The 20,734-nt window shown below is 39.6% G+C and overlaps 1 protein-coding gene across 1 annotated transcript in view; it reads left to right on the top strand.

Annotated features, from left to right (window-relative positions):
- The window catches only part of LAMA4 (laminin subunit alpha 4), a 215,080-nt gene that overhangs the window by 53,737 nt on the left and 140,609 nt on the right, over positions 1–20,734 (top strand). Inside the window, exons 3-6 of the mRNA XM_073627106.1 lie at positions 5,131–5,258; positions 8,840–8,920; positions 17,082–17,296; positions 20,262–20,362. Of these exons, the coding sequence (XP_073483207.1) occupies positions 5,131–5,258; positions 8,840–8,920; positions 17,082–17,296; positions 20,262–20,362 (525 nt within the window). The remainder of the gene's footprint in view (positions 1–5,130; positions 5,259–8,839; positions 8,921–17,081; positions 17,297–20,261; positions 20,363–20,734) is intronic.

Raw genomic sequence — 20,734 nt, 5'->3', positions numbered from 1 at the left:
GTAGGCAACTCCTGACACCTTTTTGGGTTTTATTCCATAGGATACTCAACTTCTGTACTATAGACTATGATTAAAGAAATGTAATATCCCGTTTATTTACATGTATGAAATGTTATGTTCATTTATACAATAGCGTACAACTGTTTGCATATAGCTACTTCATACATAGCTCTGGTGACTATGTTTTGAAGAATACATTCGTAGCTGTTTGCAACTAAAATGAATAGCAGACGTGGACAATAATCACCCAATAAAAACAACCAGTAAAGCTCTTTCCTAGCCTTTGCATGAAAGTTTTGATGATGTTCACATTTTTTTCTTGCCAGACTATAACATTATTAGCCTAGGAAAATGCACAAGAGAGTTTAAAATGTCATTTGTAAATAAAAAGAGGAGCTCTTATCTTATATGGTCTATAACCATAAAGTCAAAATCACATTGTTGACCAATTCGTCTTCAATAGACGGGGTACCTCCACAACTGAAAGGATCAAAGTGTAAAAGCAAAACAAAGAGTTGTGTATGGAGAAACAACTATGGTTTATCTTGTGATAAAAGACTTTATTGAAGCAGTATCCCAAACACTTCTGCAAAGTGAATATATTAATTTGCACTCTTCCTTGTGCTTTAAATATAGCAACTAAGTATCCCTACTGAGGCCTCCTGGGCGCAAAACACAAGGAAGTGGGCAAATTCATATATTCACTCTGCAGAAGTGTTTGGGATCCTGTTGTGCCAGTTTATTTGACAATTGTCTGTTTTTAAACCATTTTTTACTGGTGTCTGGTAGAGTGGGCCAATTCGCCTTTACACTAACATTTTGTACATTTGCTTCAATAAAGTCTTTTATCACAAGATATACCACAGTTGGTTCTCCATATACAACTCTTTGTTTTGCTTTTACAGTTTAAAATGTAACACAAGTCATGGGAATTATCTTTATTATGTCCTTAAAGTCTAACTATGACATATGAAATGACATTGCATGCAGTCTATCACTATCATTAACACGGCAGTTTCATTTATTTGAGTCCCACGTTAACAGTTTTATTATCTGTGTATTCTGCCAGTAGATTGAATATTGTTCCACTTCCTGTAACTGAGTGACAGTTCTGATTGTTCTGCAGTGAAATCACACAGCAGAATTGTGACCCTGTGGACAGGATAGTCTTAGACATGCAGTTTTTTTTTTAAATCATATTTTATTCAGAAAATTGTATCCATAAACAAAAACAGAGTTCAAATAGAAAAGGTCAAGGTCTCAATACAGCAAGTGTTTAGCCCCTTAAACATATCAAGCAAGTTAAGGCCATTAATTGTGAATAGATAATTATCTCTTTAGATTAAGGCCTAAAAAGAAAGGGTTGGCATTGGAGACATGGTAAACTGAAATATGACCTTCAGGACAGAGAACAGAGAAAAGGGGAAAAGCATGTAGGCAGGTGCCTACTTTTGGAGTACACACTATGGGGTTGATTTACAAAAACTGGAGAGTGCAAATACTGGTGTAGCTGTGCAGAGTAGCCAATCGGCTTCTAACTTCAGCTTGTTCAATTAAGCTTTGACAAAATAACCTAGAAGCTGATTGGTTTCTATGCAGAGCTACACCATATTCTGTGTGCACCAGGTTTAGTAAATCAAACCATATGTCTTTTTATTGTACTGCACTGTGTGTGTATTGGTGAGTTCTTTGAACATGCTTCCCACGGAGGTTAAGAAAGGGTTAAGATTGCCAAACTCCCGGATATTCAGGGTCCTGCCTCTTTTTGGTGGCCCATAAACACAAGGGGAGGTAACCTTTGAGGGAGTTCAGTCTTCCTCATGGGAACTGACAGGAAGCTGTGCTGCAAGATGTGGCTCCTCTGGGAACACATGGCCACCCTCTTGGGATAGCCAGTCAGGGTACTAGAACCAGAACACAGACCTTAGACAAGGACTTTCCCTTTCTTAGAGACATGGGCATCCTGAGTTAGCTATAATAAACTGGAACTGTGTCAGCAATTACTGTAAAGGACTGTGATCTGGTAACTCTGTATATGCAATAAACTTTAGCTTCTAAATGCCTTGTGGGTGGCACAGTGGTGTAGTGGCTAGCACTTTCGCCTAGCAGTAAGAAGGGTCACTGGTTCGAATCCCAAACCACGACACTACCTGCCTGGAGTTTGCATGTTCTCCCTGTGTCTGCATGGGTTTCCTCCGGGTACTCCGGTTTCCTCCCACACTCCAAAGATATGCTGGTAGGCTAATTGGATCCTGTCTAAATTGTCCCTAGTATGTATGAATGTGAGTTAGGGACCTTAGATTGTAAGCTCCTTGAGGGTAGGGACTGATGTAAATGTACAATGTATATGTAAAGAGCTGCGTAAATTGACGCGCTATATAAGTACCTGAAATAAATAAATAATAAATAATTGTCTGAAGTCTCTCAAAAGGGGTGCATGTAAGGCAGGTGTATCAACAGAACAGGGCTTACATCATGGCATTTGTACTACCAAAGGTCTACAAGTGGAAAATGCCGCAAGTGGAAGATCTTATTGCTGTTGCTATGAGTAACTGGTAGTATGTTTGGTGCTTAAGCTGCCAGCCGGCATGTGTATAGTGTGACTAGCGAAGATGATGGTATGCTCTGGTAACGAGGAGGTGACTGAATGCAACCTAATCATTAGTGGGCGGTGCCCCTATGTATCCGGGACTGGATCCATGTCACGTGCCCCTATGTACAATGCTCAGCTAAATGAGTACACCCCAACAGATTTGTCAGAAAACCTTTACTTTACTTAAAGAATTAACATTTTCTATGAGACACTATACTACAAAATACCCACAAATGTGGGCCATTGATTGAAACTAAGATTTGTTATATTGCACACACAAAAAAGTATTTTTCCTAACAAATTCATTCAAAACCATGTTGCAAAAATTAAAGCCTTTGGAGCAAAGCTAAATTTAGGGCAACAAAATCCTAATTAGCAAGAATTCAACTACAGGTGAGTCTAATTATTCATAAAACAGGTGTCCAGCAGACATTTGATTATAAAAGGGTGTTACTTAACAAAGAACACCCCTTCCCATGTCACAAGGCATAAGAAAGAAAATAATTTCTTTACACAAGAAAGGAGAAGGCTACAAGAAGGTCAGCAAAACTTTACTTATCAGTCAGAATACTGTAGCAAAAGTGATACAACAAGTTAAAAAAGAAGGAACTGTAAGCATCTCACAAAGAGAAAAAGGCCTTCCATGGAAGTTAACACCTCGACAGGAGCATCTTCTGATGAGAAGGGTTGAAGAAAATCGCCATGCAAGTTCACTGCAGTTAGCTAAAGAAGTAGAAAGCCAAACTAGGGTGATTGTTTCCCATGACACAATATGGCATACACTGCAGAGGAATGGCATGCATGGGTGTCGTTCATGAAGGAAGCCTCTCCTAAAGCCCATGCATGAAAAAGCCCACATAGAATTTGCTGGGACACATGCTGAGAAAGAAGAAAACTACTTGGACTCTGTACTGTGGAGTGATGAGACCAAGATAAATGTTTCTGGAACTGGTGGCTTCAAAACTGTATGGAGTCGCAAAGGTGAGGAGTACAAAGAAAAATGCACGGTGCCTACAGCGAAACATGGTGGTGGCAGTGTCCTTCTGTGGGGCTGCATGAGTGCTGCTGGTGTCGGGGAGCTGCATTTCATTGATGGTATCATGAATTCACAGATGTACTGCTCTATATTGGAAGAGAAGATGCTACCATCCCTCCGTGCCCTTGGTCATTGTGCACTTTTCCAACATGACAACGATCCAAAACACACATCTAAGGTCACTGTTGTATTTCTGAAGAAGAACAGGGTGAAAGTTATTCAGTGACCAAGTATGTCTTCTGTTCTGAACCCAATCGAACACCTATGGGGAATTCTGAAGAGACAAGTTGAGAATCACTCTCCATCCAGCATTCAGGCTCTAAAAGAGATGGTTCTTGAAGAATGGAAAAGATAGATGTTTCAATATATCGCCAACTAGTTCATTTCATGCCTAGAAGACTTGGTGCTGTCCTTAGAAATCATGGTGATCATACAAAATGCTAGATGTAGTCATTTTTGTTGTGGGTGTATTCATTTTTGCATCAACTAATTTGAGTAAAACTGAAGATTTTGTAATCTAAGTAATTTAATTAGTATTAGTAAAAGTTATTTAAGTTATTGTTAACTTTACTTTGATGTAATGAGCTAATGAAATATTGTATAATACCCAGTTTTGTCAACATTTTGGAAATTGTTCTTGTGTTCATTGAGATATTGATTAAAAGCTTACATTTCAAAAGGGGTGTACTCATTTATGCTGATAGGCACTGAGGCAAAATAACTCCTGTGCAAATTACCTAGTTATGTCATCCCAGACTGACAAATCAAGATAGCTGAAGGTGCCAAACCTGGAAGAAGACTCCGAGAGGTCATTGATATCAGTGAGGCGTCCCTTTCACTACAGGGTCTAAGGTAAGCCCATGCTGTAAAAGAAGATGCCATATACCCCTATGCTGATTTCTTAAAGCCACTACAAGTGTCTGACATTACTGGGTGTGTCAAACACCTACTTCCCCATGGTGCAATGTGGTTCCTCCCACTGGCTTGTACATCTTGTAGTGAGAGAGCTGGTATTTGATATACCTGGAAGTATCAAATACCTGTAGGGGTCAGAGAACAGCCAACTGTCACCATTTTAACACACAGGCCTCCGGAAAGGTAAAGATATAGCATCTTGTTTTACAGCAAGAACTTACTTTTGTTTGACCCATGTAGTGACATGGTCACTTTATTATATTTGCTGCTGCTTTTGATTTTGGTGCATACACAGGTAACATCATAAACAGTAGGTTGGATGAGCAAACTCAGCAGGAGCAACTGGTAGGAAAGCTTGTTATTACTTTATGTTTTTCCTGTTCTTTCCAGTAAAAAAAAAAAAAAAAAAAAAAAACCTGAGTGAGATGACTGCACAGTACATAGTAGCAGTAGTAGAAGTTTCCCACATGCTATCAAAGTAACACTTGCATCTTTTGCAAAATGATACTTGCAGTGGCAGAATAGCTTATTAATCCCTCATGTGTGCACTGTTCCATTTTCACTCTCTTTTTTTTTTTTTACACAGGACTGCCAAAGAAATACAACTGGCAAGCACTGTGAGAGATGTCCAACTGGCTACATGGCTGATGTAGTCCAAGGAGTATTAAAATCCTGTCTGCAATGTCTCTGTCCACTGCACTTTAGTTCTAACAAGTATGTCACTTTCAATCCTGTAATAAAGCACAATTCTATGAAGATCACCATCCATATTTTGTCCTAAAGTAGGGCTTACATTTAGAATTGTCAGTTTAAATTTTCAATGGCTTGGCAATGGTTGTGTTGGTTAATGTTTCACATACCTAAAGGAGAACTGTAGTCAATAAGTAATGCATATATATATTAATGCCTATTACTCTGTCTAATTCTTGTACTTAGAAATCATATTTGGCAGAAAACTTCTTCCAGAACAGTTTCCAGTATGATATATAACCATAGGCCTTGGGCCAACACAGTGTTTTTATGTATTAACTCAGCTTTACAGTGGCTTCTGACCAGCAGCAGCTTTGCTAACTTAAAGTACATCTAAAGCTAAAACATTTTTCCAATTTGGATTGCGTAGGGTAGGGTTGAAATGCAGTTAGATTTTTTTTTTTGTGCATCTGTGTTGCAGAAGAGATATATCTCTTTACTTCCTATCCTGTAGACTCAACAGGGCATGAAAGAATATTTATCCAATGTAAGGAAAATGCCCTTGTAGACCGTTGTCCTCTGGGGGAACAGGTGCCCCTAGAAGATTTCTCCTGTATCCCTTTTCTGGCCACTCAAAATTCTGGATTTGCTCCCATTTTCATTTCCCAAAACACTGGAATCAGGCCAAATATAGAGTGAATATCACTAACAGTGACACAGACAGCAATAAAGAAAATGAGTGGTTCTAACCCTCACAGCTGTATCTAACTCACCCCCCTCCCCCCCAAAAAAGGTTTGTCTTTAGTTATACTTTAAAGTAATAACTGAGCTGGGAAGTGGGAATTGTAAGTAGTGTTACTTGACCCTTTGTTGGACTCTTACTCAAGTTGACCCTTCCAAATTTATGCAACTTACATTAGAATAGGTACTATGCAGAATGTAAATTGTATTTAATTCATGTTCTTACCTTATCAGAGTATGCACTAATAATAAGTAATTTAATAATTTAATAAGTAATATAGTAATTAATCAAATCACGGGCTCAGATATGTCTCTAAGCAACCCTCGTGACCAAATTCTTTCAGTTTGCTATAGGGTTTACTGGAGAACAGGTTTATAAATATTTGGTCTACCTCTGCCAGTGGGCTGCTTGTCCACTACTTAAATCCCAACCCCAGCCAAAATTGTTTTATTAGTTTTGAATCACAAAGGGAAGAGTCAGAACTTATTTTGTTATTGCTATCTGGGATTTTCACTTGACTTAAAATTTCTGAAACATCAGAAATAAGGGTTACTGATGTCACCATAGTAGGAAAACACAAGCTACGTTAAAAATCTGACAGAGATCTAATGCCGCGTACACACAGGTGGACTTTTCGACCGGACTGGTCCGACAGACTTTTTGGCGGACTTTCGACTGACTTTTGACGGACTTCCGATGGACTTTTTAACGAACGAACTTGCCTACACACGATCACACCAAAGTCCGTCGGATTCGTACGTGATGAGGTACACCGGACTAAAATAAGGTTGATAGCCAGTAGCCAATAGATGCCCTAGCGTCGGTTTTTGTCCGTCGGACTAGCATACAGACGAGCGGATTTCTGGGTCCGGCGGAGTTATGACGTAAAGATTTGAAGCATGTGCCAAATCTAAAGTCCGTCAGATATGCAACTGGAAAAGTCCGCTGAAGGTCCGGTGAAGCCCACACATGATCGGATTGTCCGCCGGATTTGGTCCGTCAGCGTCCGTCGGACCAGTCTGGTCGAAAAGTCCGACCGTGTGTACGCTGCATAATGCTTTTCCACTCTACTTGTAATAAAGTATTGTACTTACTACCTCTGTCCATATTATTAAAGTCAAATTAAAGCCTCTGGCTGAATAACCAATAAGTAATGGTATTTTTTTATTCTTAGTAAGTGTAGGTGTTTTATTTTATTTTTGGAAAAGCTGAACTGTGTTGGCAGCACACTGAATAGCCAGAGCACAGCTTTCACACAGAACACAGCGGTCTGACACTTCCCCTGCATGGTGCAATAAAAGCCTGATTGTTGTTTGGGAAAGATTAGCATCAACAAAGCTCATTCTCTTGGACCTTCTGCAGGGTGGACATAGGCTGCAATTAGTTTCGTATAGCTGTTTGTGTCCTTACTAGGGAGATTCTGTCCTAGTGTCAGGGTATCACAGGAACCGAAAGTCATAGGAAATCTGTCCAATGGAGGCAGAGACAGCAGCAAAAACTATTTTATTTAGTAGGGGAAAGGTCAGAACATATGTCAAGCTGTTATTGCTACCTGTGTCTTCTTCTCCACGTGACACATATACTCCTCATTCTTTGTCTTGGTTTCACAAAGATGTAAAGTAAGAAACAATCTACTAAATGCAATCACTAACAGCCATAACAACCTCACAGAGATCCAAGCCCTTTCCCCACTGTACTCAAAACTAAAAAAAGCTTTGCCTGAATTTGGGCTTTAACAATCTAAGTAAGAAAAGTGTAAATCTTTGTAAATCTTTTGCAACTGTTTTACTAAATGTTTTTCAAAACCTGTTGAAAATATGAATTTAGATTGTTCATTCCATCAAGTACTTAACAGTTTGTCTTACCTCTAGGGGAGAGAGGAGTACGCATGATCTCATCACAGCTCTGATGGGAACAGTTACTTTCTGTTTTGTTCCCATGAACAGAATTCTTATTAGCTTGTACTAGAATGAAACGGATGTAACAATATCTCTTTATTACACCAGATGTCTCATCTCTTAATACGACTTTAGAAAAGTCCTCAAAGTGGATGTGCCTGATTATTGTAACGTAGAGACTGTTTATAGAAACTCCAGCCCGCATTACCTTGCATATGTAGATATAGTCCCTTGGTAGTGGATGAAGGTTAATTTCTACTAAAATTATAGATCTGTACAGGAACAAATAAAGAACAGGAAGTTCATACAATAGAAGGACAAAAAAGATAATAGGAGGATATCCATTTATGCTATAGCTATAAAAATGTTACAGAGAATCCAACTTAGTTCATAAGGATTTAATTGTGCTATGTTTGCCTGCGAGGGCCCACATCCCTCTGGTTTTTAATATTATTTTTTTTCATCCATCAATTTCTCTTTGTAAAACAGCAATTTCTGGATCAATTTCCCACAATGACATTCACAATACAATTGCCTTATAAGACCCCTATGACTGGTTAGCATAATTTAACAAAGGGAGCAAACAAATTTTAAAGGAATTTCAAATGATTATACAGTATGTTAGTATTTACATTTCCCATGACTACACCTTTAAAAAAAATCAGGACCAGATGCTAGATTACAATAAGTTATAATATGTTGACATCCTAATGGTTTGCTCTCTTTGACTTTGACTTGTCATTGGAGACTCCATATGTGTTTAGTGTATAGGCATTCGATGATCTTTGTTCACAGCTTTGGAGGTTTTCTCAAGAATTGGTACACCTTGCAGAAGAGGCCCAACCTTATTCTTTACACCAGATATGGAGCTCCACTGAACCCTTTTACAAGTTGTACACATAGTACTACTACTTAAAACAGTGTTTGTTTGTTAAATAGAATATACCATTATTCTTTTCCAACAGCTTTGCCCTTACATGTGCTATGAAGAGAGGTTCTATGCGTTGTATCTGTAGGGAAAATTTTGCTGGACCTAAATGTGAAAGGTAAGACTGAATGTTCTTTATATATCACCTTTCAAAATAAAAATACAGAACACTGATAATATATATATATATATATATATATATATATATATATATATATATATATATATAGATATATATCTATATATATATCTATATATAGATATATATAGATATATCTATATATATCTATATATAGATATATAGATATATATAGATATATCTATATATATATATTGAGTAATGTATATGAATGCTTACTCCTGATCACTAGACTCCAGTCCTACCTGTCCTTTAGCCAAGAATATGCACACGCATCACAATGTGCACTGTATTCAGAGGTGTGGATATAATATTCATGCTGACTCCAGACACAGCTAAATACACAGATGAAATAAATATCTGGGAACTGTTTTACCTGCTAATGGATTTGCATTTTTGTCCATCTACTTTTGTCCCCCCACAGCACAATTCTGTATAGAATTAAATTTTCACTTTCCCTCCCCACTCTTTGATGGGAAAGTGAAACGAGAAGCAGCACACTAATTAGTTCCTTCTGATGCTTCTCTCTCCCCCTCTGGCTGACCTCTGCTGTACAACCTGTACAGTAGGGATGGGCGAACGGTTCGGCCGGGGCATAAGGTCGGGCCAAAGTTTGGTTGTTTGGATGCTCTGCGAACGCTGAACAATATGCGGTGTTCAGGGCAAATTCGAAAGCCGCCGGAACACTGTTAACGTCTATGGGACATTAACATAAAAAATCAAAAGTGTTAATTTTAAAGGCTTATATGCAAGACTGCAAGTTATTGTCATAAAAAGTGTTTGGGGACCCGGGTCCTGCCCCAGGGGACATGTATCAATGCAAAAAAAAGTTTTAAAAATGGCTGTTTTTTCGGGAGCAGTGATTTTAATAATGCTTAAAGTGAAACAATAAAAGTGAAATATTACTTTAAATTTCGTACCTGGGGGGTGTCTATAGTATGCCTGTAAAGTGGCACATTTTTCCCGTGTTCAGAACAGTCCCTGCACAAAATTACATTTCTAAAGGAAAAAGGTCATTTAAAAGTACTCATGGCTATAATGAATTGTCTATGGGAGAAATCAAAAGTGCTCATTTTAAAGGCTTATATGCATGGTATTGTCATAAAAAGTGTTTGGGGACCTGGGTCCTGCCCCAGGAGACATGTATCAATGCCAAAAAAAAGTTTTAAAAAACGGCCCTTTTTTCGGGAGCATTGATTTTAATAATGCTTAAAGTGAAAGAATAAAAGTAAAATATTCCTTTAAATTTCGTACCTGAGGGGTGTCTATAGTATGCCTTTAAAGTGGCACATTTTTCCCATGTTTAGAATAGTCCCTGTACAAAATGACATTTCTAAAGGAAAAAAAGTAATTTAAAAGAACTCGCTGTCCCGGCAATACAGATAAAAGTCATTAAAAAAAACAACATGGGATCCCCCCCAGTCCATTACCAGGCCCTTTGGGTCTGGTATGAATATTAAGGGGAACCCCGAAACAAAATTCTTTAAAAAATTGTGTGGGGGTCCCCCCAAATTCCATACCAGGCCCTTCAGGTCTGGCATGGATATTAAGGGGAACCCTGCGCCAATTTTTTTTTTTAAATGGCATAGTGGGTCCCCCTCAAAATCCATACCAGACCCTTTAGGTCTGGTATGGATTTTATGGGGAACCCCACGCCATAATTTGAAAAAAATGGCGTGGGGGTCCCCCCAAAAATCCATACCAGACCCTTATCCGAGCGCGCAACCTGGCAGGCCACAGGAAAAGATGGGGACAAGGGCCTCATCCCCACAACCCTTGCTTGGTGGTTGTGGGGGTCTGCGGGCTGGGGGCTTATCGGAATCTGGAAGCCCCCTTTAACAAGGGAACCCCTAGATCTTGGCCCTCCCTGTTTGAATTGGTACCCATACCATTTCACAAAAAAAGTGTAAAAATGTTTAAAAAAAACACAAGACACACTTTGGGACAAGTCCTTTGTTAAAAAATAAAAAATAAAAATGTCCCACAAATTCATTCATCTTCTTCTCCTGCAGGCCACCACCGATTCGCCTCCATGGGAGGCTCCCACAACCTGACCTGTCCGCGTAGGTGACAGTTCTTATATAACTGAGGGCGGGGCCACACGGTGATGTACCTGGGTGACCCCACCCCCTCTGACGCACAGGGACTTTCCAATGGCTTCCTCATGACGTTAGAGGGGGCGGGGCCACCCGTTTACGTAACCGGGTGGCCCCGCCCCCTCTGACGCCCTGGGAAAGCCATAGGGAAGTCCCCTGCCTCAGAGGGGGTGGGGTCTCCCAGGTACATCACCATGTTGACCCGCCCTCAGTTATATAAGAACTGTCACCTGCGAGGACGCGTCAGATGGTGGGAGCCTCCCATGGTGGCCTGCGGGGTCTTTTCTTTTTTTTTCGGTCCGTCAGCGGAGCGAGAGAAGAAGATGAATGGACTTCGTGGGACATTTTTATTTTTTAATAAAGGACTTGTCCCAAAGTGTGCCTTGTGGTTTTTTTTAATTTTGACACATTTTTTGTGAAATGGTACGTGTACGATGTACCCGTTACCATTTCAAATGGGGGAGGCTGGGATCTGGGGGTCCCCTTGTTAAAGGGGGCTTCCAGATTCCAATAAGTCCCCTGCCCGCAGACGCCCACTACCCCCGCCAAGGGTTGTGGGGATGAGGCCTTTGTCCCCATCAACATGGTGCTTTGGGGGCTACCCCAAAACACCCTCCCCATGTTGAGGGCATGTGGCCTGGTACGGTTCAGGAGGGGGGGCGCTCTCTCATCCCCCCTCTTTTCCTGTGGCCTGCCAGGTTGCGTACTCAGATAAGGGTCTGCTATGGATTTTTGGGGGGACCCCCACGCTATTTTTTTTTACATTTTGGCGTGGGGTTCCTCCTAAAAAAAAAAAATGGCGCAGGGTTCCTCCTAATATCCATACCAGACCTGAAGGGCCTGATATGGAATTTGGGGGGACCCCACACAATTTTTTAAAAAATTTTGGTTCGGGGTTCCCCTTAATATTCATACCAGACCCAAAGGGCCTGGTAATGGACTGGGGGGATCCCATGTCCTTTTTTTAATGACTTTTATCTGTGTTGCCAGGACCGACAATTCATTATAGCTGCGAGTACTTTTAAATGACTTTTTTTCCTTTAGAAATGTCATTTTGTGCAGGGATTGTTCTAAACACGGCAAAAATGCGCCACTTTACAGGCATACTATAGACACCCCCCAGGTACGAAATTTAAAGGAATATTTTACTTTTATTGTTGCACTTTAAGCTTTATTAAAATAACTTCTCCCGAAAAAAAACGTCGGTTTTTAAAACTTTTTTTTGCATTGATACATGTCCCCTGGGGCAGGACCCGGGTCCCCAAACATTTTATGACAATAACTTGCATATAAGCCTTTAAAATGAGCACTTTTGATTATTCATGTTCGTGTCCCATAGACTTTAACGGTGTTCGTGTGTTCTGACGAATTTTTCACCTGTTCCATACGTTCTGGTGCAAACCAAACTGGGGGGTGTTTGGCCCATCCCTACTGTACAGTAGACTGCAAAAGGCTGATACCAAGTCTCCTACTATGTCAAGTACTGCACTACTAGCATTTGGAGTATATCTAAAGCCAAAACTTTTTTTTAATTTAGTAAATGGTTAGTTGTTTTTTCTATGTATATCCCATTGGGGAGATTTCCCTTAAAGCGGTTGTATACCCACACTGAAAAAAAAAAAAAACCTGTAAGGCAAAGGCATAATAAGCTAGTATGCACCGCATACTAACTTATTATGAAATACTAACCTTAGAACGAGGCCTTGGCGTCTGATCCCGGTCCACGCCGAGGGACCTGACATGCATCCTCTGCGTTTCTTCTGGGTTCACGGCTCCGGTGCTGTGAGTGGCCGGAGCCGCGATTATGGCATGCGCAGGAGTCTTCTTCCCGGCAAGGTCCGGCAGCGTCTGCTGGACGTTCGGCCAGGCCTTCACAGCCAATGGGCCGCTGATGTCAGCTGCTGCATGCAAAGTGAATATCTTCTAAACCGTAAAGGTTTAGGAGATATTCTTTTTACTGTAGGTAAAAATAACAAAAAAGGGTATACAACCTTTCAATTCTATAAAGACAACAGAATTAAAAGAAAATCTCCCCAAAGTGAAGGAAATCCCTCCAAGACGGTTGTAACCAGAACAGAAATCTCCATTGAAAGATTTCCCCTTGTCATGAGCCTTCCTGTTCCCTGTTACCCAGCACAGTTCCCCTACTCCAAGCTGCCAGGCTAGCTGCCATTCCCTGGCACTCACACATAGATTCTGCCACTCCTCATCGCCTACATTCAGGGAGCTGGACAGTCGAACCTCCTGCTATGCCTACATGTGAATTCGCTACATGCAGGCTCTAGACTTCCCCTTCACAATCACCGCCTTGTCTCAGTGGGCAAAGGTCATGCTGCTTAATGTGGCTTGGCCAAAAGAGGGTGCAGCTTGTTGCCGGTGCAACCTGACGCAAAGTATCAGGCTGCTTGGCTGCAGGATCTCATCCCAGCTTAGGTTTACATATCTGAACAGGTCCAACAGCAGGCACACTTCTTTTTTGCATCCTCCTTTGACTTGTTATAGCCAGTTGCACAGAACTTGTTTCTTCTTAGGCCATAGTTATATAGTTACATAGTTAGGTTGAAAAAAGACACAAGTCCATCTAGATGGATTGCTGCCCTGTGCCTCTGGACTTACCATTTTGATGTGCCTTGCTTCCACCCTGTTGTTCTGCTGCTTATCTCTTGCTGTGCCCCAGGTTGCTACCACTGGACGTATTCCATTTTACTGCATTATATTTCCATCCTGTGATGCTACTGATTCTCCCTGCCTGTATCACAGTAATGTCCTGCACCTCCCTGGACTACTCCTTGCTCTACCTCATTGCATATGTGTACCCTGTAGAGTCAAACTTCACCTATTATAGTAATATATTATCTGTTTGTTGAACCCCTTAATAAAGAAATAAAGGTCCTGAACAGCTTTTAATCTTCATGTGTGCTCTGTTCTGCCCATACCTCCATCACATCCTTCTATACTTGTTCTTGTGACAACGCAAAACTTAGTTTTCTTCCTTACTTTCAATACTGCTGATAAAGTTTGAGTATACTGAATTAGGAAAAATGTAAAGGTTCGATGCATAGAATTAATATGTTTGAATTATTAGTCTGAATGCATAATATAACTGGATACTAACATTTATAGGTAAAGTTGATCCAGAGAATATCCGATTGACTCTTGGGGGATCAGGAAGGAATTGCTTCCCCTGCAGGAGCAAATTGAAAATGCTTTGCTGGGGGGTTTTTTGCCTTCCTCTGGATTAACTGTGGGTATAGGATTGTGTTTATAGGACTGTAAAAAAAAAAATGTTTCCCTTTTATTGGTTGACCGAGATGGACTTTTTCAACCAGACCAATTATGTAACTATGTAACTATGTCTTGCAACTCTTCAATACACACTTTGCATAAAGGGTAAGTTCACCTTTGTACACTTTTTTATTTTTTCTAAATTCTAGCTCCCCTATGCACCAATATAGCATTTATGTACTTTTTTGCAAAAATATCAAAGCTTTCCATTAAATCTACAGTCACTTACTTTTTTGTCCTAATCCAAGTTTCCAGACGTTTCCATTAGTAATGTCTTCTTCCTGATCAGACGTTAGATCATGATGCAGGAGGGAGTTGACCAGCTGACCTCATTAGCACACACCCTGCATCATCCACCCTCCCATTGCCAGGTGCACATTTTTAACCACTATTCTTCAGACTTGTTGTTTACAAGTTAAAATAATTTTTTTTTTGCTAGAAAATTACTTAGAACCCCAAACATTATATATATTTTTTTCTAACACCCTACAGAATAAAATGGCGGTTGTTGCAATACTTTTGCCGCGTACACACAACCGGACTTTACGGCATATTTGGTTCGGCGGACCGGAGTCCGTCGGACAATTCAATCGTGTGTGGGCTCCAGCTGACTTTTTTTCCCCAAAAGTTTGACGGACCTAGAAATGAAACATGTTTCAAATCTTTTAGACGGACTCGAGTCCGCTAGAAAAGTCTGCTCGTCTGTATGCTTGTCCGACGGACAAAAAATGTACAGTAAAGTTAGCCCAATTTATTTATATTGTGAAAGATGATGTTACACTGAGTAAATTGATACCCAACATGTCACGCTTCAAAATTGTGCCTGCTTGTAGAATGGCAACAAACTTTTATCCTTAAAAATCTCCATATGCGAAGTTTAAAAAATTCTACAGGTTGCATGTTTTGAGTTACAGAGGAGGTAAATTCTAGAAGCTAGAATTTAGAAAAAAAAAGGTGTACAAAAGTGAAATTTTAAATTCACATAGTCATTAAAAGAAATGCATTTAGGAGGTATTTTTAATCCATGACCTGATGCTTTCAGGAGACCTTGTTAAAAAAGTTTTTCTTTTAAAGAACATGTATTAAAATCAAATGCATACTGAAAGAATTACGAGCATCTAAGGTGCGCTTAGGTTATGCTGGTATTGGCTTGCATTGAAGCATTTGTCAATCCTGAATGCCAACATGTACTGTGACATACTGAAGCAGATCATGATTCCCTCCCTTTGAAGACTGGGCCGAAGGGCAGTATTCCAACATGATAACGACCACAAACATACCTTCAAGACGACCACTGCCTTGCTAAAAAAGCTGAGGGTAAAGGTGATGGACTGGCCAAGCATGTCTCCAGACCTAAACCCTTTTGAGCATCTGTGGGGCATCCTCAAATGGAAGGTGTTGGAGCGCAAGGTCTCCAACTTCCACCAGGTCCGTGATGTTGTCATGGAGGAGTGGAAGAGGACTCCAGTGGCATCCTGTGAAGCTCTGGTGGACTCCATACCCAAGAGGGTTAAAGCAGTGCTGGAAAATAATGGTGGCCACACAAACTATTGACACTTTGGGCTCAATTTGGACATTTTCACTTAGGGGTGTACTCACTTTTGTTGCCAGTGGTTTAGACATTAATGGCTATGTGTTGAGTTATTTTTAGGGGACCCTTCGGGGTAAGACCGCACTATATTAAGATTCAACTCAACTCAACAGCAAATGTACACTGTTATACAAGCTGTACACTCACTACTTTACATTGTAGCAAAGTGTCATTTTTCCAGTGTTGTCACATGAAAAGATATAATAAAATATTTACAAAAAATGTGAGGGGTGTGCTCACTTTTGTGAGATACTATATATATATATATATATATATATATATATATATATGTATATATACTATATATATATATTTTTTTTTATTTTTATTTTTTTTTAATTAACAATAATTACACCATTACTAATAGCATTCTTATTCAGACTCTTCTCATTTTTTTTTATACAGACGGCTGTCCTACAACACATTTCTTATGTAAACTGTTCCACGATGACAATGAGCAACCTTTATGCAGTCAAATGATCTATACACCTCCTCCATCCAGACACATTTATGAGACAATGTCACAGATACGTTACACTTGACTTGAATCCACTTTCTATAGCTATTTCTGTATAGCAAACAGCTGGAACATTTTACAGTAGAATATCTGTCATGATTTATGCTGATGCAACTTTATTGGGACATAAAGCATATGGTTTACATCTCACACTCTAAGACCTTTGCGGAATATTTATATTTTGTCCTAAATGTGTGTGCTCTTTATTTTAATTTCAAAGTATATTACCAATGAATGGACTTAAAGACCTGTTGCAACGGAAGTGTTCGCTAAAATGGAAACACTTTTGTAACTGATGATATGACAAAAGCTAACTGACTTTAATGCAAAAGAATGTACTTTTTCTGTACAGCTGTAGGAATTGATATTCCTGCTACATTTCCTTTGCAATACGTATTAATAAATGTTTATAGATTCCAGTAAGAAGCATTTGAAAACGACATAAATGGTAAATAGTGAAGTTTATGTGCAACACTTAAGTTACAATCAGTAAGAATTATCTAAACTGCCAACTAGTAAAAATGTTAATGCAGGTATGCCAAACTTACCGTATAATCAAGCATGGTTTAGTTTAGCATTTTACAGGATGATTTACAAGGTGTTCTCATGAATACAGTACAGCTTGTTATGGTTACTTCTCTTTTATTTTAGGTGTGCACCAGGCTATTATGGCAACCCACTGCTAATAGGTGGCACATGCCGAAAATGTGATTGCAGCGGAAATTCAGATCCCAACCTGATTTTTGAAGACTGTAATGAAGTCACAGGGCAATGCAACAGTTGTATGGGCAACACCACGGGATTTCACTGTGAGCGTTGTGCACCCGGGTATTATGGGGATGCTAGAATGGCTAAAAACTGCACAGGTAAAGCTTAGACTTATTTCCTTAAACTGCTTACTTACATATTTATATACCAGTGCCATGGTCATTAAAGAAACCCTGTTAATTCCCTAAAAAAGCCAAATGTCAGGTCACTACAATAGAAGTTACACTCACCTATCCAATGGCCTGTGTCCCCTACCTTTGTTCTGTTCCAGCACTGCAGCCTTTTCAGACTCTTCATTTTGACAATCACTGCTGAGTACTTTAGGGGTGTGGGGATCAAAGGAAAGAACCACATTGCAATGTTGTTTTCAAAGCCATCCAACATTCTCAGAAGTGTTGAATGCCACAAAATCTGACTGTAGAGCTAGAACAGAAGGAAGGTAGGAAACATGGGTCATCAGAAAGTTTACCAGCTCTTCTATGGCAGCGACCTGCCATTTGGATTTTTTTTGGAAACCTCATGAAACCCTTAACAATAACTTGAAATGTTTTTGGAAGCAATATGACAGAAAGCAGATGAAAAATGTAATAAAATAAAATGTTAAATATAACAGTAAGTTATTAAAAATTATGCAAGTGCACATATTAGTATGAGGTCCATACTACGGATTGAAAAACAAAGTTGTATCTTAAAAAAAAAGGTATTAAAAAAAATTCTGCCGAACCAGGTAATCCAATCTTCAGTAGGAATCTGTCCGCGGGTCCCCACTGAGCAGGAAGGTGGTTGGCCTGTGTAAGCTCTGTTTATGCAGAGTGAACATAGCCACAGCCCGCTTTCCTCTATGGGCGGTCAGATTCAAACGGACCACCTGTCCATTTACACCCAACTACCATCCGATCTGCCAGACAGATGGAGAACGGATCCCCATCTGTCTGTTTTTAGTGGACAGGATCGGATGTCGGTGGGTGTCAATGGGCTCGTGTCCGTTGATGCCAACCGCTCCATAGAGGAGATTGGAGAGTCCGATCGGGTTCATCTGAAAAACTGACAGGCGGACCCAATTGGTCTGCTAGTGTGAAAAAGGGCCTAAGAAGCAAAGAAAAGTTAGTTGATTGGTTTATAGTTTTAAAGTTTTTATATTTGCATCATGTTCATAAGTTCCAGGAACTATTATGTACTGATTAATGGTTCGCAAACTTTCCGTACTATGGAGGTCTGCTCAATAATCTTTATTTAATGTTAAAGTGTCCAATTAAAATAAATATTCTGTATCTTGCATTTAAGGTAACATTTAAGCTGACCTTCTGAGGTACTAGTTGCCTGAATGAAAGGCTCATCCAGTGGTTTCCATAGTTTGGAGTCACTAACAAGTATGAAGATATGTAAATCTGACTTCACTACTCTACTCATTACTACCTCTACATACCTGTACCACAGCCAAATGAATAATTGCAGCCTACATAAAGAGAAGTACAGCCAAAGCTCGTTTAGCTGTACTTCTCCTATGGATCACAGGAGTGCAGTACGTTCTGCACTCCTGTGACACGTTTTCAGCTGACAGTGAGCTGAAGTCGGCTGTTGGCTGACATCATAGAGCTGGTCCTGGCTGGGGAAAGATAGCAACCATATGGTTGGGATCCACCCAGGAGCCTGGACCAGCACCTGGCTCAGCCTCTCAGTGAGCCACTTAGAGCCTGAGCCAGCCACTCCACAGCCCAGCATTCCAATGAGAGTGGGGGGGCAGAGCAGAGAGCCAGTGACTAAGCAATTAGTAGATCACTCAGTTCTCACCCTTAGAGACGGCGGGGACAGATGCAGCATTGCATCTATGCTGCTTCCACCTAGGTAAATATGATTTTTTTTTTTAAACCCAAACCGATACTTTTCTTTTACTTACAGATTTCCTGTATTTCTAAACATCCTAATAACTAAATCTGTAAAAATATCCATATTCTATGCAAGCAGCACATCAAAACAAAATAACAATATGTTATTTCAGTAGGGAAAGCCATTTAAGTTTAGTTAAACGAGAGATATAAAAAGTTGAAAAACTCAGCAGCATAGACACACTGAAAAATGTTGAATATGTGCCCATCACTTCAGCTTTTTCATTCTGAGTGATATCACAGGTTCCAGAACCTTCAACATTATTCACTCCAATAGCTACAGAACACTCTGCTCCTGATCATCTCTATGCCTTTCACATTATGATTTCAGAGTCCTGAATATGTCAGCAAACTCTTGTCAAGGGTTTGCTTTATTATCAGGTAAGTGTAATCATAAAGGTCTAGAGGTTAAAAGAAGTGGAGTGTTTTGTACCTGTTATAAAATTGGGCTTCCATATTCAGTATGGTGTTTCTACAGAAAGATATTGGTCAGGTGGGTTCTTTAAGATTAAGGAGTAGTTGTAATAGCCCAAAATAAGATAGTAATTAGTCTATATCACTACTGACACAGCTGAGTTAAACGTTTAGAACCTGAATAAATGTAGGAAAGGCAGTGACTGAATCAAATTAGCCATGGTACCTGTATAACTTAGGCAAGTCAGTAATTAAACTGATGAACTGAAAGGACTGGATTACTAAAATGTTTAATATTCTGTTAGACCATGGCCATTCTAACTCCTACAGCCTAGGGTGCATGAAATGTCAGTTGGACCACACCAAGAGGTCCATCAGTTTAGCATCACTGCCTTAGGGTAGCCATACATGCCTCATTTCCTCTTGTTCAGCCTGCAGACTGAAAGGGAGAAAATCAACTGATTTCCCCATCCACGCTAAACAGAGTGGATAGAAGAATCTCCATTGCCAGCTATTGTATAGCCAAACAATGACTGCATTTGATAGGATTTTCCACCTGGCTCAGTCAGTTTCTAAATCATCTTTAGTTGAGCGTGGTGGTGTTTGCACGGCCACACACAGCTCAAATTTCAGTTGATTCAGCAGAAATCTGTTCAAATTCAAATTATTTATGGCAAGCTTTAGACATTTTATAGGTTTTCATTGAATTGCTGATTGCTATGACTGCACATAGATACATTCACAAATTTTATTACTATTTCAGTGTGTCGCTGTTCAAAATGTGGTACAGATTCCTGCAGTGATATCACAGGAAAATGCCACTGCAAACCAGGTGTCACTGGAGTAACTTGTGACCGCTGTCAAGTGAGTATTAGGTTCTATATCTGGAGACATCTAAATATTGGATTGTTGGGATTTTATGTATTCTCTTTCAGCTATAAAAGCTATGTTAGCTTTTGTTAGAAATTGTCCACTGTATCAGTACCAAACTAATAAAGCCTCAATACATAAAAGCTATATGCACGGTTTAACCATCCAATGTCATCATGTTACACCTTCTTTTCTCAGGCCATTTTGTAATTTTTGCTGTGAAAGTTTGACTAATAATTACTCCGTAACACTGTATCCAAATTTATTTATCAATTTTTTTTAAGAATGACAGAATTTTCTATTGTGGTATTTATTAACTACTTTTTTATTTTTACCATATAAAGAAAAAAAAGACCAAAAATAAAT

Source organism: Aquarana catesbeiana, linkage group LG04 (assembly GCF_042186555.1).
Source record: "Aquarana catesbeiana isolate 2022-GZ linkage group LG04, ASM4218655v1, whole genome shotgun sequence".
NCBI classification, from domain to species: Eukaryota; Metazoa; Chordata; class Amphibia; order Anura; family Ranidae; genus Aquarana; species Aquarana catesbeiana.
Note: the sequence above shows the minus strand (reverse complement) of the source record. Positions and strands in the feature narration are given on the sequence as shown.